We start from the raw sequence: 23,638 nt of genomic DNA, 5'->3' as shown, positions 1-23,638 counted from the left end.
TAATTGTATTGACACTGTTTCCACATAGCTAGGGTGATAATAGCAAAGAGAATATGGGGCCTATGTGTTCTTTGGTGCTTTAAGTTGGACTGGATTCAATATCTTTATTGTATTTATATTCTTTTTTATTATTATTACTTTATTTTAGAGACAAGGTCTCTCTGTTGTCCAGGCTAGAGTGCAGTGGCTCAAGCGTAGCACTGCAGCCTCAAATTCCTGGGCTCAACTCCTGGGTTCAAGTGATTCTCTCAACTCAGTCTCCCCAGTAGCTGGGACTACAGGTACGCACTACATGCCTTGGTAATTTTTTATTTTTTTTACTTTTTTGTAGAGATAGGATCTCACTATGTTGCCCAAGCTGGTCTTGAACTTCCAGCCTCAAGTGATCCTCCTGCCTCGGGCTCCCAAAGTGCTGGGATCATAGGCATGAGCCACTTGCCTGGCCTCTATATTTGATACGCTTTAGAAACTTAGGAAAAATGAGGGACCAGAATCTTTCAACAGAAAGTAAACATTTTCTTTTTAAAATTATATTTTAGGCCGGGCACGGTGGCTCATGCCTGTAATCCCAACACTTTGGGAGGCCGAGGCGGGCGGATCCTCTGAGGTTAGGAGTTCAAGATCAGCCTGGCCAACGTGGTGAAACCCCATCTCTACTAAAAATACAAAAATTAGTCGGGCATGGTGGCACATGCCTGTAGTCCCAGCTACTCGGGAGGCTGAGGCAGAAGAATCGCTTGAACCCTGGAGGTGAAGATTGCAGTGAGCTGAGATCACACCACTGCACTCCAGCCTGGGCGAAACAGCAAGACCCTGTCTCAAGAAAAAATATATATATATATATTTATTTATATATATATGTATATATATATTTATATATGTATATATGTATATATATATTTTTATATGTATATATGTATATATATTTTTATATGTATATATGTATATATATTTATATATGTATATATGTATATATATTTATATATGTATATATGTATATATATTTATATATGTATATATATTTATATATGTATATATATTTATATATGTATATATGTATATATATTTATATATGTATATATGTATGTATATATATTTATATATTTATATATGTATATATATTTATATATACGTGTATATATATATTTATATATACGTGTATATATATATTTATATATACGTGTATATATATTTATATATACGTGTATATATATATTTATATATACGTGTATATATATATTTATATATACGTGTATATATATATTTATATATACGTGTATATATATTTATATATGTATATATATTTATATATGTGTGTATATATATATTTTTATATGTGTGTATATATATTTATATATGTATATATTTATATATGTGTATATATATTTATATATGTGTATATATATTTATATATGTGTGTATATATTTATATATGTGTGTATATATTTATATATGTATATATATTTATATATGTATATATATATTTATATATGTATATATATTTATATATGTATATATATATTTATATATGTATATATATTTATATATGTATATATATTTATATATATGTATATATATTTATATATGTATATATATTTATACATATATGTAAAAGCTTTGCTTCATTCTTAAGGTTATTTTAATACTTGAGGTCAATATTTTTTGAGAATCCATCTCCAACTGCATACTCAAAATCAATAAAGATGTGGTATAATGTGCACAAAACTTACAACTTATTAGTAAAGTGGCATTGAGCTAGAAACATTCTATAAAAAATTTCCAACTCAAAAACACCCATGATTAAAGGAAATAATTGAAGACATGCAAAATGACATATATCTATACAAATGTAAGGTGTATCCAAAGTAAAGAAAACTATCCTTTTGGCCAGATGTGGTAGCTCATGGCTGTAGGAGGCCAAGGAGGGAGTATCGCTTGAGTCCAGGAGTTCAAGACCAGCCTAGGCAACATGACAAGAACCTGTCTCTACAAAAAAATCAAAAATCAGCTGGGTGGGGTGGCATGCACCTATAGTCCCAGCTACTCTGTGGGGCTGAAGTGGGAGGATCACTTGAGCTTGGGAGGTCAAGGTCACAGTTAGCCATGATCATATCACTGCACTCAGCCTGGATGACAGAGTGAGATCCTGTCTTAAAATAAAATAAAATAAAATAAAATAAAATAAAATAAAATAAAATAAAATAAAATAAAGTAAAATAAATACAAAAATTTAAAAAGAAAAAAATAAAGAAAATTCATGAGGGACAACATTCTGGAAGGTAAAGAAAAAGAAAACTAACATTAATAAGTACCTACTTAGGCGGATCTCTTGAGCTCCGGAGTTCAAGACCAACCTGGGCAACATGGTGAAACCCCATCTCTACAAAAAATACAAAAATTAATTGAGCATGGTGGCATGCGCCTGTAGTCCCAGTGACTTGGGAGGCTGGGGTGGAAGGATCACCTGAGCTCTGGAGGTCGAGGCTGCAGTAAGCTGAGATGGTGCCACTGCACTCCAGCCTGGGCAACAGAAGCCCTATCTCCAAAAAAAAAAAAAAAAAAAGTGCTTAGTATATAGCCAGTGCACAAATAGCACTTTCTGTAGATTATCTTACTTCTCCAGAAAAACCTGAGTTAGGCATTATTATTCCTTACACATGAAGAAACTAAAATACCTTAAAAAGTTAAGTGAGTGTCCAAGCCAGGATCTGAAGCTAAGTGACCCAAAACACCAGGATTTCACTCTTACTCAAACAACCATAATACTATAGACTAATGAAGGCTGTGCTCCTATTTGTCACAGGCAGGTAACAGAAAATCAAAACACAAACCTCTTTCAGGTTCTCATATCTGAAGTACTCAAGCCTCCTAGAGCAACCAACAATCCACTCTTCCTGGGTCTCCATCCTCCTCAACCTTGCTAGAGCTTGGCCCTGCCTACACGCTAAGGTCAACTGCGTCTACTAATAAGTGGCACTCTTCTAAAGCCTATCAGCAGCAGGAGCTTTTTCTATGAAAATCCCAAAGCCAAAGTGTTGGAGGGAAGAAATTCCTTTTCCTTTTTTTTATGTTTTTGAGAAGGAGTTTCACTCTTTCACCCAGGCTGGAGTGCAGTGGCACAATCTCCACTCACTATAACCTCCCCCTCCTGGTTTCAAGCGATTCTCCTGCCTCGGCCATCCGAGTAGCTGGGATTACAGGCGCCCACCACTACACCGGGCTAATTTTTGTATTTTTAATAGAGACAGGGTTTCACCATGTTGGCCAGGCTGGTCTCAAACTCCTGACATCGTGATCCCACTACCTCGGCCTTCCAAAGTGCTGGGATTACAGGCATGAGCCACTGCGCTGGCCAAGAAATTCCTTTTCATATACAACTAAAAGCCCTTATATTTTACATAACAGGCTCCTAAGAATTTTGATAATAACTTGGTTTAGTACCCTTTGTTGAACTCCAAGTATAAAATATTAATATATTTAGCACTAAATGAAGACATAAATGACCTAGTCTTCAAATCTGAAGATGACACCAAATTAGGAAGTAAATCATGCTGGCTCACAATCACAATTCAAGAAGATGTTGATGTGCTACAAAAGTTGGATGAAACTACCAACATAAAATTTAACTAAAGTGCAGTTAGGCTTAAAAACTTAATTATCCTAGCTGGGCGCGGTGGCTCACACCTGTGATCCCTGCACTTTGGGAGGCCGAGGCGGGCAGATCACCTGAGGTCAGGAGTTTGAGACCAACCTGGCCAACATGGTGAAGCCCCATCTCTACTAAAAATACAAACATTATCCAGGCACAGTGGCGCATGCCTGTAATCCCAGCTATTCGGGAGGCTGAGGCAGGAGAATCACTTGAACCCAGGAGGCATAGGTTGCAGTGAGCAGAGATAGTACCACTTTACTCAAGCCTGGGCAACAGAGCAAGACGCTGTCTCAAAAAAATAAATAAATAAATAAAATACATACATAAATAAATAACTTCATTATCCTGGAAAGAATCAGTTTTAAAAAGTATAAAATAGAGAGTTTAGTGAAGTAATAAATGGTTCAAAAATAATGATAAAGTGTCTATAGTGTACAAAGCTCTGTGCTAGAAACTGCAAATACAATCAGTGGCGAGCTGGATGGATGCTGTTAACTGCACTCAAAGCAGTGACAGCTGGGCTTGGTGGAGTTCATCTGTAATCCCAGCTACTCGGGAGGCTGAGGTGGGAGAATCGCTTGAGCCCCAGAGTTTAAGACCAGCCTGGGCAACACACCAACACATCCATCTCAAAAAAAAAGAAAAAGAAAAACAAAACAAACAAAAAAAGAAAACAAAACAAAAAAACAGACACAAATAAGTGGATAAACAACTCTAATAAAGTGTATGGTATGTCATAAGGGGAAGGGGCAGATGCTATAAGATCACAGGGCCAAAGCTAGTAATCTAGGTTAGGGAGTTTAGGAAGGGTACTCAGAGGAAATGATGTTTCCATTGAGATCAGAAGGGCAGACAGAAATGTGCCATGGGAAGGGAGGGAAGGAAGGAGGGAGATGTTCTAGCCTGAAAGAAGGCCCAGAAACACGACAGTGTAGAACACTAGAAAGAACAAGTTCAGTTTGGCTGAGACGTAAAGTGAAAGGCGGAGAGAGGTAAGAGATGAACTACTGGAGGAGTACAAGGGAGTCAGGTGAGGCAGGGCATTGCAATGATAAGCAGTTTGAATTTAACCCTTAAAGGCCACAGGAGCCACTTAAAAGTTTTAAAGAATGCAGTGGCTTATGCCTTCTCTTAAGCCAAAAAGAAGGATACTGGAAACAGAGAAACACATTTTACTATCTTTATCTTTCAGCATACCAGAGACAACCAGTTGGAAAATACAATAGAAAAAAAAAGGATCCCATTCACAATTACAATAAGAATTCTAGAATAAAAATAATATTAACTTCCAGACACAATGACACACTTGGCCTGTACCTTCAGCTACTCAAGGGGTTTAAGTGGGAGGATTGCTTCAGAGCCGAGGAGTTTGAGACCAGCCTGGCCAACATGGCGAAACCCCGTCTCCAATAAAAATACAAAAATTAGCCGGGTGCGGTGGCACACACCTGTACTCCCAGCTACCCCAGAGGCTGAGGCACGAGAATCACTTGAGCCTGGGAGGTGGAGGTTGCAGTGAGCTGAGATCACTCCACTGTACTCCAGCCTAGGTGACAGAGCAAGACTCTGTCTCAGAAAAAAAAAAAAGAAGGTGAAAATACAACCCACAGAATGGGAGAAAATATTTGCAAATCACATATCTGATAAGGAATCTGTATCCAGAATATATAAAGAACTTTTACAATTCAACAATAAAAAGACAAATGCAATTTTTAAATGGACAAAGGATTTAAGTAGACATTTCTCCTAAGATATATAAATGGTCAATAAACACATGAAATGACACTCAATATCATTAGTTATCTGGGAAATATAAATCAAAACTAAAATGAGATACCATTTCACATCTACTAGGATCGCAATGATAAGAAAGACAGACAATAACTAGTGTTAGAGAAGATGCAGAGAAATTAGAACCTCATACACTGCTGATGGAAATGTAAATGCTGCAGGGTTGTTTGCTCTCTCCCCCAGGTCAAAAGCTCCCCCAGGTCAAAAGCTGGGAAGGCTTGTTTGCAACCCTTATAAAAGATGAGGTTTCCTAAGCTTGGGGTTCCTGAACCATGACACAAACCTGCTAAGTATACATCACCCACCTGGACTGATCTCTGAACAGCCCCATGGGACTTGAGGAACAAGGGGAACTGAGGCACACATAAAGCTCACATTGCCTGCTAGTCCATGATAAAGTTCTTTATCTCTGATCCAGGAGTTCCATATCTTTTTCCAACATCCATGAAACAGTAACAGGCTAAAGTGTTGTCTTGCAAGCTGGGTAAAAATCTCAGACCCCTGAGAGTTGTTGACATCAAGAATTGTAACTGGCATGTAATCAACATATAATAAAAATTTTTAAATTATTAATAAGATATTTCGTGTTCTTTTTTTCTATTAGGTCTTAAAGTATTTGACACCTGCAACACATCTCAATTTGGAAGCTAAATTTTCATTGGAAATATTTAATTTGTATTTAGACTTCATAAAATCTACAGTCGAGAAAAAGTAGATTCACTTTCCCAAGATGTTCCAAGAATATTTAAAAGTTTTCCAATAGCTGAACAGTTTTCCAATAGCAGAATCAAGTATCCTTTTTAAATTTTATATTTAACTAACATTAAATGAAATTAAAAATTTAGTTCCCCAGTCATATTACACATTTCAAGTGGTCAGTGTCCACATGTGGCTAATGGCGATGGTATCAAAGCTCAGGTCTGGTCAATCTTGAAAAAGAACAAAGTTGGAAGACTTACACAACCAGATATTAAAACTTATTATAAAGCTACAGAGTTAGGACAGTGTGATACTGGTACAAGAATAGACCAATGGAACAAAATAGAAGCCCACACATACACGGTCACTTGATTTATGTCAAAAGCAGCACTGCAGTAGCCCAGAAAAAAAAGATGCTCTATATAAAAAATGTTGCTGGATCAACTGGATATCCATACAAAGAAAAATAAATCTTGACCCTAACCTAATGTCATACGCAAAACTTAATTCCAGAGGTATCGTAGATCTAAACATGAAAGGTAAAACAATAAAGCTTCTAAAAAAACATAAAAATACCTTCGTGACCTTGAGGTAAGCAAAGATTTCTTAAATAGGACACACACAAAAAGATTGCTAAACTGGACTACATTAAAATTTAGAACTTCTTGGCCAGGTGCAGTGGCTCACACCTGTAATCACAGCACTTTGGGAGGCTGAGGTTGGCAGATCACCTAAGGTTAGGAGTTCGAGACCAGCGGGGCCAACATGGTGAAACCCCATCTCTACTAAAAATACAAAAAAGCAGCTGGGCGTGGTGGCACACGCCTGTAGTCCCAGCTACTCAGGAGGCTGAGGCAGAAGAATCACTTGAACCTGGGAGGTGGAGAGGTTGCAGTGAGCCGAGATTGTGCCACTGTACTCCAGCCTGGATGACAGAGTGAGACTGTCTCAAAATAAATAAATAAATAAATAATAAAATAAATAAAATTTAGAACTTCTTCATCTGGGCACAACCCTATAGTCCTAGCTACTTGGAAAGCTAAAATAGGAGGATCGCTTGAACCCAGGAGTTTGAGGCTGCAGTAAGCTATGATTGCATCACTGCACTCTGGCCTGGGCAACAGAGCAAAATCCCATCTCTAAAAAAATTAAAATTAAATAAGTAAAATAAAATTTGGAGCTTCTGTTCATGAAAAGACTCCATTAGCAATGAAAAAGCTAAATTGGACACAGTGGTTCATGCTGGTAATCCCAACACTTTGAGAGGCCAAGGTGGGAGGATAGCTTGAGGCCAGGAGTCTGAGAACAACCTGGGCAACATAGAGAGATGCTGTCTCTATAAAAAATTTTAACAATTAGCTGGGTGTGGTGGCACATGCCTGTCGTCCCAGCTACTCGGGAGACTGAGGTAAGAGGATTGCTTGAGCCCAGGAGGTCCAGGCTGCAGTGAACCATGATTGTACCACTGCACTCCAGCCTGGATGACACAGACAGATCTAGTCTCAAAAAAAAATGTTTTTAATGAAAAAGCTGACCTTACACCACTTATAAGATAAGAGATAAATGAAAAAATAAAATTAAAAAGCAAGCTACAGACTAGGAGAAAATACTTGCAATCTATGTATCTGACAAAGGACTTACATCAAGATTATATAAAGAACTACAACTCATTAAGAAACAATGTGCAAGTCACAAAAGAGCCTATCCAAATGTCCAGTAAATACACAAAAAAGTATTCAACCTTAAAATGTATCAGGGAAAAGCAAAATAAAATCATAATGAGACATCAGTACACACTTATCGGAGTGACTAAAATTAAAAAGAATACCAGCTGTTCGTGAGGATGCATAGTAACTGAAATCTCACACACTGCTAATGGAAAGATACATTGATATAACCATTTTAGAAAACTGGCCTTGTCTACTAAAGCTGAACATATGTATAAAATATGATCCAGCAATTCTATTATTTGGTATCTGCCCAACAGAAAGCATACATACATGCACCAAATATATGTACAAACATATTCATAGCAGTACCATAGGCCTGGGCAATATGGCGAGACCCCATCTCTACAAAAAATACAAAAATTAGCCAGGCGTGGTGGTGCTCGCCTGTAGTCTCAGTTACTCAGGAGACTGAGGTGGGAGGATCACTTGAACCTGGGAGGTTTAGGCGGCAGTGAGCTGTGATCACACCACTGTACTCCAGCCTGGGCGACTGGGCAAAACCCTGTTTCCAAAAAAAAAAAAAAAAAAAAAGAGGAAAGAAAAATTAAAGTTAACAGCAGTTGTCTTTTCTACATTTTCTACTGTAAACATGATGTAGTATTTTTATAATTAAAAGTAATTTATTTTTAGGCCGTGTGTGGTGGCTCACGCCCGTAATCCTAGCACTTTGGGAGGCCAAGTTGGGCAGATCACGACGTCAGGAGTTCTAGACCAGCCTGGCCAACATTGTGAAACCCCGTCTCTACTAAAAATGCAAAAATTAGCCAGGCATGGTAGCATGCGCCTGTAATCCCAGCTACTCAGAAGACTGAGGCAGGAGAATCTCTTGAACCCAGGAAACAGAGATGGCAGTGAGCTGAGATCATGCCATTGCACTCCAGCCTGGGTGACAGAGCAAGACTCCATCTCAAAAAAAAAGAAAGAAAAAAAAAGTAATTTATGTTTAAATAGAAAAAATAATAAATCAAATACAAATAGGAGAGACCTGTTTTAATAACTCTAAGAGTCGCAAGTGAGATATGAATGTGACCTGACCACCAAAAGTTAATGCAACAGGACACAGAAAAGGTAACCTAAACAAGGCTCTAGGCTGACATACTTGAAGGAATATATTGTGATATGGGGGCCACATTTTCAGAGTGTCATTCAGAAAGTAGATAGTAATCTCAAGAAGGGAAGGAGTTCAAGGATCTAGAAACTATGTTGTGAACTTGACTGACAGCACAAAAGACTGCTGACATTAACAAGACACTTAGCATACATCCCAGCATTCTGTATGTAGCATATGGATGGCAGCAAGAAGTGCTTGGGAAATGAATGAATGAATGGGAGAAATATAACAAGCCTTTAATGTTTTAAAGGTGATTAAATGGAATTGGGACAAGGTGGCACCCAATAATTTGATAAATGAATGAGTAAATGAGTAAATAAATGAATGAAATATTATCAGTCTTGATATGTTAAAAGAGCGGTCACACATGGAATCAGTATTAGTGTTATACATACCGCACCTGAGGAAAGATTCAAGATGAATGGGGAGAAGTTACATAAATGCTCAAATTTCATCCTACTTAAGAGTTTTTTCAAAATTAAGGCTATCCAAAAATAGGATGCCTCAAAAAGAAGCAGTTAAGGCAGAAGCTACATGTCTAACATTGTTTGACTATATGGCCCAGAGGCCCTCTGCAGCACTAATACTCTATGCTTCTGTGAAATGCCATCTTGAGGCTGGGCACAGTGGCTCACATCTGTAATCCTAGCACTTTGGGAGGATGAGATGGGTGGATAACCTGAAGTCAGGAGTTCAAGGGTAGTCTGGCCAATATGGCAAAACCCCATCTCACTAAAAATACAAAAATTAGCCAGGCGTTGTGACAGGCGCCTGTAGTCCCAGCTACTCGAGAGGCTGAGGCAGGAGAATCAGTTGAACCCAGGAGGTAGAGGATGCAGTAAGCCAAGATCGCACCACTGCATTCCAGCCTGGGCAACAGAGCATAACTCTCAAAACAAACCAAAAAAAACAAAACAAAACAAAAAGCCATCTTTAGATCTCACTGCACAGCAAATAATTCACAATCACTCCAGTTCCTTTTGAAACCAGTATCCATTTCCTACTAAATGAAGATAGTTTACCTGCATAGTATAAATCAAATTTCAACAGCTTTCTCTGAAACATAATGGCAAAAGAAGTAATTCATAGCCTGGTGTGGTAGCTCACAACTGTAATCTCAGCAATTTGGGAAGCTGAGGCGGGCGCACTGCTTGAGCCCAGAAGTTCGAGACCAGCCTAGGCAATATGCTGAAACCCTGTCTCTACCTCTCCCCAAAAAAATTATAAAGTAGACTTAGAGGTTCAAGAAAAAAATACAAAAATTAGCCGGGCATAGTGGTGGTGGCTTGTGCCTGTGGTCCCAGCTACTCAAGAAGCTGTCAGGAGGCTCACATGAGCCCAGAAGGTTGAGGCTGCAGTGAGCTGTGATGATGCCACTGCACTCCAGCCTGGGTAACAGAGCAAGACTCTGTCTCAAAAAAGAGGTAATTCATAATTTCTAAGAACCTCTAGGTTTTCAGAGTATCCAGAGGAAAGATAGTGAAGTCCAGGAGAACAAAAGCCACCCCTGGTTATCTACAGAGGCCCTTTGCACAATCTCAGAAAAATCAAAACTGCATTTTCTGGAATTCAAAGCACTGAATTCAGACTAGGCCCTTGGCCATTGTTAATGTAATGAGCCTCTACAGAATTAAAATGGCTCTAGAAATTCTGTATAAAGTTGAGTACACTCCATTTCTACTCACTGACTAGAATCCACCACCTCTGGCATGTCATTGTTAATATTTCAATTACATACATTGATGTAACATTTCTTACAGTTTTCAAAAGACTTTCTCACATAATAACCTATTTGAGTCTCATAAATTACCTGCAAGAAAGGTGGAGTTAGGAAAATGCATCGCATTCTACAGATGACAAATGGAAATACCAAATCAAATGATTGATCCAGCACTGCAGAATGAAACCAAAATCGCAATCTAGTCTTTTCCAGATCAGGTTTTATTAGTCATCTGGTATCCCATATGTTCACCATTCCTAAAACAGAACTGATCAAAATGCTTCAAAGTAACAGTTATGGAATAAAGGAGCTTCACTTCTTCACAAAGAGAAAGAAGAGGGTTGCCAAAAAGAATACATGCTTAGTTAAATGAAATCAAAACTATATAAGGAATTCAGATTTCCAGTTTAAAATGTTTACCCAACTGCTGTGAGAAAAATGCACAATCAGGAAAAGCACTTTAATATTTCTAAAGGGCTGGATTAAAATTTCAGCTGTAAACTTCATTACTGTAATGAGATTTTTAATGCATATTTATTAAACATCCATTTAAATACTGTGTTCACAATTATTCATGAGTTATTTGTACATTTGTGCTGATTTTAACAAACTGTAAACAGTGGCCACTGACCAGAAATGTTCTCCTGCAATGACAGAAGCCCATGCTAAGGTCATAGGCAGCCCATTTTATGCTCTATTATGTTCTAATCATACCCAAAAGATAAATATTCAGCTGTTTTTTTGAAAACTGCAATGGTCATCAATGACCCAAAAAGTCAGACTTACCATTGACACTAAAGACCTATGTTTCATTCTGTGATGAATAAACAAAGTATAGAATAGAAGAAAATCAAATCTTAATTAAACTTTCTTTAGAAAAACAACATAAGCCATCATCAAGGAATGCATTGCAAGATGATTTACTTTATTTATAAAAGGCTTACTTAGGGGCTTTAAAAGGGTGCTTTCGATTTAAATAGAAAAATTATGAAAATTAAAACTAAATGCTTGGTGGTTATCATTCTTTTCCTTCAGAATCTAGTTAATCTTAAATGTGCCAATGTGTATAACTTTACAAAAGGAAAAAAAATTGTACTTTAAATTTCATGATAACAAATCAGTAAAATAATGCCTAAAAATCTGAATAAAGCTATTCTGAAGTAATTGCAGGCATGGCCCAGCATACTGAGTAACTCCTTAATATTCACCCTGTTCACATACTATTTAATAAAGACATCTAAGGGATCTAATTTTTTTTCAAAAGATTTTTAAACCCATTCATTTGTTATGTTAGTTTAAATTTTATACACACACATATATAAATGAGAATTTCAAAATGGAATCTACAGGAGTTGCATTTAAATGATATTATGAAGAAATGGAGGAACAACTATAAAGAATTACATGTTCAGGCTTAAAAACTTGTTGAAAACTGCCACCTGGTCAAGAGTATGGATAGATAACATGTTTATAGAGTAGCTTCTGGGATGGGAACAATGATGAGAAGAAATAAGAAGGATAAGCAGGATGGTAAAAAGAGGTTATGAAAGAGATTCTGGAAATTAAAGTATCAGGTATCTCCAGGCAAGGAGTAGAAATGGTCCTCAACAGAGAACTTGGGCAAGGGAGGCAAAAGACAGCAGGAAGAGCTAGCATCCATAATGCTTTTAGGAGAGAAGATAGAGCTAGCACAACTGAAGTCTACTACTGGAGACTGGGGTTGGAGGATCACTTGAGCTCAAATTAGAGACCAGGCTGGGCATGTTGGCTCACGCCTGTAATCCTAACACTTTGGGAGGCCAAGGCAGGAGGACAGCTTGAGCCCAGGAGTTCCAGACCAGGGCAAGCAATATAGTGAGACTGTGTCTCTAATTTAAAAAAATAAAAAGGCCAGGCGTGGTGGCTCACGCCTGTAATCCCAACACTTTGGAAGGCTGAGACAGACAGATCACTTAAGATTAGGAGTTCAAGACCAGCCTGGCCACATGGCAAAACCCATCTCTACTAAAAATACAAAAATTAGCCGGGTGTGGCAGCTCACACCTGTAATCCCAGCTACTCAGGAGGCTGAAGCACAGGAATCACATGAACCTGGGAGGCGGAGGTTGCAGCGGGTGACAGAGCGAAACTCTGATTTCCAGAGTCAAGGAAACTTTTATTTTGAGCTATTGACAGCTTTTAACAATTAAGTAAAGTATACTCCTGTAAACAAAATTTGGAGCATAATTGTTTCTCTCTACCTGATTTCTCCAGAACTTGAAAACTATTAGTGAGTATCTTAACTTACAGCAATAGTTATTTGCATAAGTGCAATAAAAATCTGTTTTCATTTGTAACAGGGCACAATTGGAGAAACTGGTTATTTTACCAAGGTTTTGACTGGAGTGGTGTGCTTTCCTTTAAGTAATCAAACTTGACTTATAGAGCCAATAAAAGCTCCTTTGGAAACTGGCCTCGTATCTTGTCTACACAGTCCCTGCCCAGAGTTCCTGACCTGTAGTAAGTAAAGTACAGGCCCAGGAGCCCCAAGTTATCTTGCAACCTCAAGAGAAGAGGTATTTACTCAACTCATAGGTATTTGAGGGTACAAACCCATGGCTGGGCTTGGCTTTAAAAAAAAAAAAAAAAGTCTTATCTGAGATTCCTTCTATGGAACAGAGTTCCATCAAAGTCAATTTTAAAAGCCTATGTGAAAAATAATTATTTTTCCTGCAATTTATACAAATATCAGGCCAAGTATAACAAAGCAAATCAGTCTTACCATGATTTGTCTTTAGTAAAAATGGGAGACTGGAGAGAAAAATTATGTTTCAAGAACTGTGGTACCTGTTATTAAATTCTAGTCTCGGGCTGGGAGCGATGGCTCATGCCTGTAATCCCAGCACTTTGGGAGGCCCAGGCGGGCAGATCACCTGCAAGAGTTTGAGACCAGCCTGGCCAACATGGTGAAACCCCGTCTCTACTAAAAATACAAAAATTAGCAGGGCATGGTGGTGGGCACCTGAAATCCCAGCTACTCAGGAGGCTGAGGCAGGAGAGTCACTTGAACCCGGGAGATGGAGGTTGCAGTGAGCTGAAATCATGCCAATTGCACTCCAGCCTGGGCAACAGAACGAGATTCTGTCTCAAAAAAAAAAAAAAAAAAAAAATCTAGTCTCGTCAGTTGTTTCTAAGGTTTTTCCGCAATTTAGACTGACTCTGCTTATTCTTGTAAATCAATCAGTGATCTCTGGTTGCTACTCAGAAGAAACAAGAGGTATGGGTAATGTAAAAATCTGGATCAATATTCTAATTCTGGGCACATATTGGAATCAGCTAGCAACCCCATATCAGCTTGGTTCCAACAGTTGCCCAGTTCATGGAAAGCCTTCTAAGTTCATTTACTTGGGATAATTTTATTTATTTTACCTTACTGTTGTGGAATATATTGCTATTGTACTCTTCGTGAAGGAATGCAGGATAAGCTTACTCAATGTTCTCTTAAACTGAACAGTTATTAATCTTCCAGATATCACCTTTTGTCAGAACTCAAGAGTTATGAATGGCCCTTGCCATACCGACGCTTTCTGACTGAGCTCCTCTCTACCCTGAATACAAGAGACCCTAATAGTTAGGCAGGAATAGCATTGCCCCTATTCAGCCTGAAGAAGTTGCAGAAGATGGATCTTTGTTTCTCTTCAACCCTTATTAAGGGTTCCCTTGTAAAAGGGAGTGGGGGAAATGTCAGAGGCATTTGAACTCGAGCAACTCTGTTTTGAATAAGGGCTGGGTAAAATAAGTCTGAGACTTGGTAGGCTGCATTCCCAGGAGGCTAAGGCATTATTAGTCACAGGATAAGATAGGAGGTTGGCACAAGATACAGGTCATAAAGACCTTGCTGATAAAACAACTTGCAGTAAAGAAGCCAGGCAAAACCAAGATGGCAATGAGAGTGACCTCTGGTTGGCCTTACTGCTATACTCCCACCAGCACCACAAAATCCTCCATTATCATAAAGATAATCAGTCTCAGGGATAGGCATGACATTCTTTTCTAATATAATAAATATTAACAAAAATCCAAGAAACATGAAATAAGTTCACATAAAGATATTCATCTAATTGGATAATAAAAAGTAAGTTCAGGCCAGGCGCGGTGGCTCACGCCTATAATCCCAGCACTTTGGGAGGCCAAGGCGGGCGGATCACAAGGTCAGGAGATAGAGACCATCCTGGCTAACACAGTGAAACCCCAACTCTACTAAAAATACAAAAAATTAGCCGGGCGTGATGGCATGCGCCTATTGTCCCAGCTACTCAGGAGGCTGAGGCAGGAGAATCGCTTGAACCTGGGAGGAGGCAGAGGTTGCAGTGAGCCGACATTGCTCCACTGCACTCCAGTCTGAATGACAGAGTGATATTCCGTCTCAAAAAAAAAAAAAAAAAAAAAAACTAAGTTCAAATGCTATAACCAATGAGTATTAAGGGAAACAGAAAGTAAGTCCAAAGACTATTTTCTTAACTAGTAATATGTACTACTAATAAATTGTACCTGGCAAGTAACATGTAAAAGAGAAACAAAATATGTATAAATAAATAAATAAACAAATAAATAAAAAATAAACTATACCAATTCATATGGCTGAGGAGGGTTAGTTCTATTCACATTAATACCTAATCAGGGGACGGGCCTGGTGGCTCACACCTGTAATCCCTGCACTTTGGGGGGCCAAGTTGGGCAGATCACCTGAGGTCAGGAGTTCCAGACTAGCCTGGCCAACGTGGCGAAACCCCGTCTCTATTAAAAATACAAAAAAATTAGCTGGGCAGTGGTGGCACATGCCTGTAGTCTCAGCTACTTAGGAAGCTGAGACAGGAGAATCGCCTGAACCCAGGAGGCAGAGGTTGCAGTGAGCCAAGATCGCACCATTGCACTCCAGCCTGGGCGACAAGAGTAAAACTCCATCTCAAAAAAAAAAAACAAAAAACCTCAGTAGGGAATAAACTCCTATGTATGTATACTAAAGAGATTGTGGAGTTAAATATGAATCATCATTTAATAGATGCACCTTTTTAAAAATATAATATTGTGATATCGTCAGCATAATAAAAAGAAATCACAAGACGTGATCCTCATATTACCTTGCTTCTATGAAATACATTGAATTTCTACGGCTAGCTTAAAGAAAATGGAATTTCGGTTATGCTAATTTTTAGGTTTTAGAAAACCTATAAACATTTCCCTCCCTGGCTTCTCTCCTAGTCTCCTAAGACCACTCTATGAGGCCCCTTCTTCTGCTCCCAAAATGTCAAGTTTCCTCAAGCACTAGCCCTTAGCTTTTTCTTTTTCTTTTCTTTTCTCTTCTTTTTTTAGAGACAGGGCCTCATTATGCTGCCCAGGCTTGTCTCAAACTCCTGGCCTCAAGCAATCCTCCTGCTTTGGCCTCATGAGTAGCTGGGATTTCAGGCACAAGCCACAGGCTCTTTTCATGCTACACATATATTCCCAGGCTCATTCTTCTATTCTCATGGCTCCCAACACCTCATATTTTCTTTCTTAGTCTCAGATCCCCAAATGTCCTACAACTAACTAGACTTATCTACCTGGAACTATAATAAATCCCTCAAATTTAACAAGCCCCAAATTGAATCTCCCTCTAAAATCCTTTGGCCCTATCATTTTGTTTCATTTTTGTTTTGTTTCTTTTGATTAAATTGCCCAAACTCAGAAACCTAAATTGCTTTTTTATTGTTTTACTTTTTACTTATTATGTCATTATTTCACCTGCAATAGGAAACCTAAATTTACCTTCACTCCTCCCTTTCCTTGTCTCCTCCAAGTATGGCCAAGTATGTTAATTTTTTTTTTTCTTTCTTTTTTGAGATGGAGTCTTGCTCTGTTCCCCAGGCTGGAGCGCAGTGGTATGATCTTGGCTCACTGCAACCTCTGCCTCCTGGGTTCAAGCGATTCTCCTGCCTCAGCCTCCCAAGTAGCTGGGATTACAGGCAAGCACCACCACGCCCAGCTAATTTTTGTATTTTTAGTAGAGATGAGGTTTCACCATGTTGGCCAGGCTGGTCTCAAACTCCTGACCTCAGGTGATCCGCCAGCCTTAGCCTCCCAAAGTGCTGGGATTACAGGCATGAGCCACTGGGCCTGGCCAAGTATGTTAATTCTAACAAAGAAGTGTCTCTGAATTCCCTCCCTCAGCTGCCCTGCTCTCCTTCACCAGAGCAGTAATTCAGCCCCTTAGCCACTCCCTAACACTCTATCTACTTCAACTTCCTCCTAAATAATCACCCAGCTTCCAGTATTCTCCCACCCAGGCATTTCTGAGTTGTTTTTCAGGTGGCCACAAGAACAATCATGCTAAAACAGATCTGATCACTTCTATTCCTGAGAAACTTCCACTAGTGTCCCACTGAGCTTAGACATCTTAATATACTGTAAGAGACTCTTCTCAACCACATCAGCTCACCTTTACAGCTTCATCTCTAGCTGCTCTCTCAGAGACCATAAACCAAAAAGGGCCATGTACAGCTCACATCCACACTTTTGCTAAAAATAAAAAATCTGGCCAGGCACAGTGGCTCACGCCTGTAATACCAACACTTTGGGAGGCCGAGATGGGTGGATCACCTGAGGTCAGGAGTTCGAGACCAGCCTGACTAACATGTTGAAATCCCCTCTCTACTAAAAATACGAAAATTAGTTGGGTATGGTGGCGGGCGCCTGTAATTCCAGCTACTCAGGAGGCTGAGGCAGGAAAATCGCTTGAACCCAGGAGGCAGAGGTTGCAGTGAGTAGAGATCACACCATTGCACTACAGCCTGGGCGACAGAGCGAGACTCTGTCTAAAAAAAAAAAAAAACTTCCCCTCTCCAAGCAGAGCTGCTTCCTCCTCTGTAGTCTTATAACACTTCAAACAGGCTTAGATCATGGTACAATATGTTATTAATGTTCACCGTTACATTAAAAAGCTAGTACAAATAGCAGTTAAGTTTGTGACTCTGAAGCAAGAACGCCTGGGTTTAAAATCCAAGTTGGGTGACCATCCTTGTTTATTCATCTATAAAATAAAGATAATTTTTATAGGGTTTTATGAAGATTAAATTACAAAACAGAAACTGCTAGCAAAGTGCCTAGAACACAGAAGGGGCTCATCAAATGCTGGCTACCATAATTCCATCTGCCTCTCAAGACTATGGGCTATTCAAGGGCTAGAACTCAGTTTCATTCACTTTTCCTTTTTTTTTTGAGACAGGGTCTCACTCTGTCACCCAGCCTGCAATGCAGTGACGCCATCTCTCTCAGCTCACTGCAGCCTCGACTTCCTGGGCTCAAGTGATCCTCCCACCTCAGCCTCCCAAGTAGCTGGGACTACAGGTGTGCACCACCACACCCTTCTAAGTTTTGTATTTTTTATAGAGAGGGGGTTTTGCCATGTTGCCCAGGCTGGTCTCAAACTCCTGAGCTCAAGTGATCCTACCCCCTCAGGCTTCCAAAGTGCCGGGATTACAGGTGTGAGCCACCACACCCAGCCACATTACACTGTACTAAATAGTAGACTTCAAAAGATGAAAAATGAAGATAAAATAGAAATGTACCCCCCCAAAAAAACAGGAAAGGGATAGAAAATCGATTTGTAAATCAGACTCTGAATACTGAACAAAATTTCAACTAAAATTTTCCTTTTATTTAAAGATGGGGGCAGGGCACCGTGGCTCACGCCTGTAATCCCAGCATTTTGGGGGGCCGAGGCTCCGGATCACCTGAGGTCAGGAGTTTGAGACCAGCCTGCCCAACATGGTGAAACCCCATCTCTACTAAAAATACAAAAACTAGCCAGGCGTGGTGGTGGGCACCTGTGATCTCAGCTACTAGGGAGGCTGAGGCAGGGAGAATTGCTTGAATCTGGGAGGTAGAGGTTGCAGTGAGCCGAGATCGTGCCATTGCACTCCAGTCTGGGAGACGGAGCAAGGCTCCATCTCAAAAAAATAAATAAATAAACAAAATAAAAATAAAGAGGGGAAGGGAGCATCCTTAGATACAATTAAATGGACCTCTAACCTAACTGCATTTTCATCAAATCTTCACACCCAGAATTGGCTAAATTTTGTGTATTGGAGAAAGTATGAGTATAGATTAATAGCACAGCCTTTACTTGAATCCAGAAGTTCTGACACTTACTAGCCATGTATCTTCAGCAACCTTGGATTCATGATCTCCAAAATGAGGATAATGAGGAATAATAAGATAATGTATGTAGAAAGTACTTAGTATATTGTATGACACAGAATAAGCATTCAGTGAATTTTATATGTTATAATGATGCTCCTTGAATCTTTAATGTTCATAAATCATGGTATATACATAGAATGGAATACTATTTTTAAAACTTAAAACACGAGGCAGTTCTATTCATATGAAATTGATATGGTATTGATATGGAATGATCTCCAAGCTACTAAATTTAAAAAGAAATTAACAATTAACAGAATTAACTGCTGTATACACAAAACAATGTATACAGCATGTTACTACTTCTATTTTTTTAATACGGTTATCTATATATGTATATGCTTGTACATACACAGAATGTATCTGGAAGAATACATAAGAAACCAGTATCACAGATTGCCTCCGAGGAGGAAAACTAAGCAGCTAAGGGATAGGGATAGAAAAAAGCCTTACATTTTGCCATATTCTTTCTTGCACCTGTTGAAATTTATAGCATTTGCTTTTATTGACTACCAAAAATGAAAAATAAAATTTATATTATAATCCACAGCTTACACTACCAGAATATTCCATTATATCTTTATTTATTTATTTACTTTTAACGACTACTCCAGCAGATCACGGCTAACCCCTAGGCTGTGTGTGGAGCCTATTCCATTATACTAAGTGCATTATGCTAATCTTTGGAGAAAAACGTAAGGTGACCTAATCAAAGTTCTAGTATTAATTTCAACTGCATTGATGATAAGGGTCAAAGATTGTCATATTTTTAGCTAAATTAATAAATAAGAATCTATTTATTAAGGTATATACTTTATTAAGGTCTATCAGTCTACTAAGGTATATTACAGGGGTTGCTTGGATTTGAGAAAAAGGAAAACGAGTATGTGGATGAGGGAGACAATGAGAATAATTTCATTCATTCATTCATTCAAAAATCATATTTGCACATCAAGTACCAATCATTGCGCTAAGTGCTTAGGAAACAATGACACAATGTCCTTGCCTTTGAAAAACGTGCAGTTTAGTGCGAATATATGAATAGAGCAGTAAAACTGGCACTCTTGACTTGGTTACTCAGAATATACATTCATTCATTCATTCATGAACATATAACTGAATGAAGGAAGCCAAGGAGAAAGAAAGCCCGGTGACAAAATAATTCCACTGAAGCCTCTAGTGACTTGAAAACACCACCAAGAATCGATTCCTCAATCTGAGAATGTGTGTGGACCTTCCTTCCTAGAATCACGAGAGACATCAGGGCCTGCAAGAGGTCCCAGGTGCGGCTCTTCCTCCAGTGCCCGTCAGTCACCAGCCCCGAGAGCGTGGAAAACGCAGAGGGTAGGGGTCCCCAGGCCCCCAGGCCCCCAGGCCCCAACCGCACACCTGCATCACTTCAAGCCAGGCACTCCCACTAGGCTCAGCTCTCTAAATGTCCCGAAGGGAACAAACTCTGAGTCGACCTCTGACCCTCAAAATGAAAGTCACTCAGGGTCATTTCCCTCAGTGCTCAGGGCTCATTCACAGACAGTATAAAAGGTCAAGAGAAATAGAAACTCCTCTCGAGGAGCCCTCAGCTTCGTGAAAGCAGGAGACACCTGGGGTAGATCGGACAAGGAGGGTAACCCCAGAGGCTTCTCTAGTCATACGCAGTCGGCTCGGACTACTCATGGCACAGTCACTGACCTTTCCAAAGGGGCTTCCCAGGGGCGGTGGCCAGAGGAGCGAGAGCGGCGGCCCAGGCCCCGCACCCAACACATCTCCCTCTCAGCGGGCTCTGTGCTAAGGCGCGCAGGGTAACCAAGAGCGACCAGGAGGCCGCCATCTTGAACTCCGTACGAGGAGAGGAAGAGGAAAACTTTATTGAAACCCAGAAAAGAGACGGTAGCAAAGTCAAATCCCGCCGTGCACGCTAAAGGCTCCACCCGAGAGAACCAAGGGATCAGTTAGGGAACGTGACCTCCACTAGCCACATGGGCGGGCTGCACTCCCGTGCCCTCCCGTCCTTCCGGACGCTGCCAGCCGGGACTACGACTCCCAGCATGCAGTGGGGCGGGGCGGAACGGAACGGGCAGCTCCAGTCTGGGCAGTGGGAGGGAGGGCGATTCTCCGCCCGGCGCTGGCGGCCGGCCGAGGAACCCGAAGTTTTCAAGGAATTGGGAAGTGATTATGACGGGTAGGCAGGTAACCACTCTTGAGCCTTTTAAGTTAGCTCACATGACCGAGATTCCGAAACCTGAATAAAATGGAGGTGACCCAATGGGCCGTCGGGTTTTAACGGAAGAGTGATGTCACTTCGTCACACCTCCCTAAATGGTAGGCCCATTTTTTATTTTACCTCCAGCGTCCAACTCATCTTTGACGAGTACCTGAAATGTGCGCCTACCGCTTTCCCTTTTCGTATTTGAATAACATAAATGGTACGCACTCAAATGTTTTGAAAGAATGTATAAGAGGCATGGGAAAGCCAAGGGCCTAAGAAGGACTGTTGGTGGACGGAGAAGTCATGGGACAGTGTATCCGAAGGGTAACTTCTCGTTGATCAGCCCTAATTTGATTAAACAATAAATGCTTTGACATACTATAATAAGCGAATTAGGAGTACAAATTGCTGTCCAGAAGAGGCTGGCAATCCAGTAAGCGAGATGAATTCCAGAAAAGATAATACAGGCTGGGCTAGGTAGCTCATGCTTGGAAGGCCCAGGCCGGAGAATCGCTTAAGCCCAGGAGTTTGAGACCAGTCTGGGCAACATAGCGAGATCCTGTCTCTGCAAAAAATACAAAAATTAACTGGGCATGGTGGCCTGCGCCCTGTAGTCCTAGTTACTAGGGAGGCCAAGGTGGGGTTGCGTCCAGGAGGTGGAGGCTGCAGTGAGCTGGGATTGTGCCACTGCACTCCTGCCTGGGAGACAGAGTGAGTCCCTGTCTCAAAAAAAAAACAAAAAAAGAAAGGAGAAGGCCCGGCGCGGTGGCTCACGCCTGTAATCCTAGCACTTTAGGAGGCTGAGGCAGGCGTATCACCTGAGGTCAGGAGTTCAAGACCAGCCTAGCCAACATGGTGAAACCCCGTCTCTACTAAAACACAAAAATTAGCTGGCATGATGACGGGTGCCTGTAATCCCAGCTACTTAGGAGGCGGAGGCAGGGAGAATCGCTTGAATCCGGGAGAGGGTGTCTGCAGTGAGTCGAGATCGTGCCACTGCACTCCAGCCTGGGCGGCTGAGCAAGACTCTGTCCCAAAAAAAGAAAAAAAGAAAAAGGAAAGAGAAGAGGAGGGGAGGGGAAAGGGGAGGGGAAGGGGAAGGGGGAGGGGAAGGGGAAGGGGGAGGGGAGGGGACAGGAGGGGGAGAGGAGGGGGAGAGGAGAAAAGGGGAAGGGGGAGGGGAGGGGAAGGGGAGGGGAAGGGAAGGGGAAGGGGGAAGGGGGGAAGGAGGAGGGGAAGGGGGAGGGGAGGGGGAGAGGAGAAAAGGGGAAGGGGGAAGGGAGGGGAAGGGGGAAGGGAAGAGGGGGAAGTAAGGTGAAGGGGAGGGGAAGGGGGGAAGGGGGAGGGGAGGGGGAGGGGGAGGAGAGGGGGAGGGGAGGGGGAGGGGGAGGAGAGGGGGAGGGGGGAGGGGAGGGGGGAGGGGGGAGGGGAGGGGGAGGGGAGGGGAGGGGAGGGGAAGGGGGAGGGGTAGAGGAGAGAAGGGGAGGGGAAGGGGGAGGGGAAGGGGGAAAGGGGAGGGAATAAAATAAAAAGATTTTTTAAATAAATTTTTTAAAAAATAAAGATAATTCAGTGTTGTGGAATCAATGAAAGAGCAGTTTGGCTGGTAAATCAAAAAGGCCTTCTAAAAGCTCAACTTTTTTTTTTTTTTTTTTTTAAAGAGAAGTGGCCTCACTATGTTGCCCAGGCCCAAGTGCTGTGGCTATTCACAGACTCCATCATTGTGCACAGTAGCCTTGAACACCTGAACTTACATGATCCTCCTGCTTCAGCCTCCCCAGTAGCTGGGACTACAGGTCCCAACCACCATCCCAAGCTTTAAAGCTTTTTTTTTTAATTTTTAAAAACATGAAATACTTCACGAATTTGTGTGTCAGCCTTGCGCAGAGATCATGCTAATCTCTGTATCGTTCCAATTTTAGTATATGTGCTGCCAAAGCAAGCATTACAAGCTTAACTTTTAAGAGATAAAGACCTTCCAAGAACAGCAATAGAGTGAAGTCAGGCAGGCAAGAAAGTCTGGAGTATAGGAAGAAGAAAGTTCAGTTGTGTGAAAACAAATGAAAAGACTACACTAAGAAGAATTCTAGGAAGTCAGACAGTTGGTCCACACTAGAAGAGGGATTCCAAAGAAACAAGAAAGAGAAAGTGTAGCATGGCATAATAATTTAGAGATGTCTCTACCAACTTGGTCAAATCATTTATAGAAAAAATTATTTTGATTGTATCTGTCAAAATAAGCCAATTTACACGTACTATTTATCTTCTATCTGTAATTTCACTGCCTGACATGACAAACTGTTCTTCATACTATGGTGATTTTTCTTTTTATTTTGTTGCTAATTTTTGGTGTGACACTTTGTGAAAGACCTTTTGAAAAATCTGATTGTTTCTCCCTTGACTTGCATATGTATTTATCACACTCAAAAGACTTTTAGAGAGTATTTAGATTTCATTATGTTTGCTCCGAAAAATCACTTGCCTTGGCCAATGAAATTGTCCTTTATTA

The 23,638-nt window shown here is 40.5% G+C and overlaps 1 protein-coding gene and 1 pseudogene across 3 annotated transcripts in view; both read right to left on the bottom strand.

Moving 5' to 3' along the window:
• AFG1L (AFG1 like ATPase) overlaps positions 1 to 20,940 on the bottom strand; it is a 235,885-nt gene extending 214,945 nt beyond the window's left edge. The window contains exon 1 of one of the 3 annotated variants that reach the window (XM_054490002.2): positions 20,613 to 20,940. In XM_054490002.2, the coding sequence (XP_054345977.1) occupies positions 20,613 to 20,751 (139 nt within the window). In that variant the 5' untranslated portion in view covers positions 20,752 to 20,940. Of the gene's footprint in view, positions 1 to 2,312; positions 2,331 to 20,612 lie in introns of those variants that run through there. The other 2 variants (XM_063667056.1, XM_054490003.2) reach the window with 2 other exon arrangements.
• A 2,031-nt stretch (positions 20,941 to 22,971) lies between these two features.
• LOC129039681 (U6 spliceosomal RNA) lies at positions 22,972 to 23,071 on the bottom strand (annotated as a pseudogene).
• Between the last annotated feature and the right edge of the window lie 567 nt (positions 23,072 to 23,638).

Source organism: Pongo pygmaeus, chromosome 5 (assembly GCF_028885625.2).
Source record: "Pongo pygmaeus isolate AG05252 chromosome 5, NHGRI_mPonPyg2-v2.0_pri, whole genome shotgun sequence".
In the NCBI taxonomy this organism is placed as follows: domain Eukaryota; kingdom Metazoa; phylum Chordata; class Mammalia; order Primates; family Hominidae; genus Pongo; species Pongo pygmaeus.
This window is presented reverse-complemented; position numbering and strand designations above follow the sequence as displayed.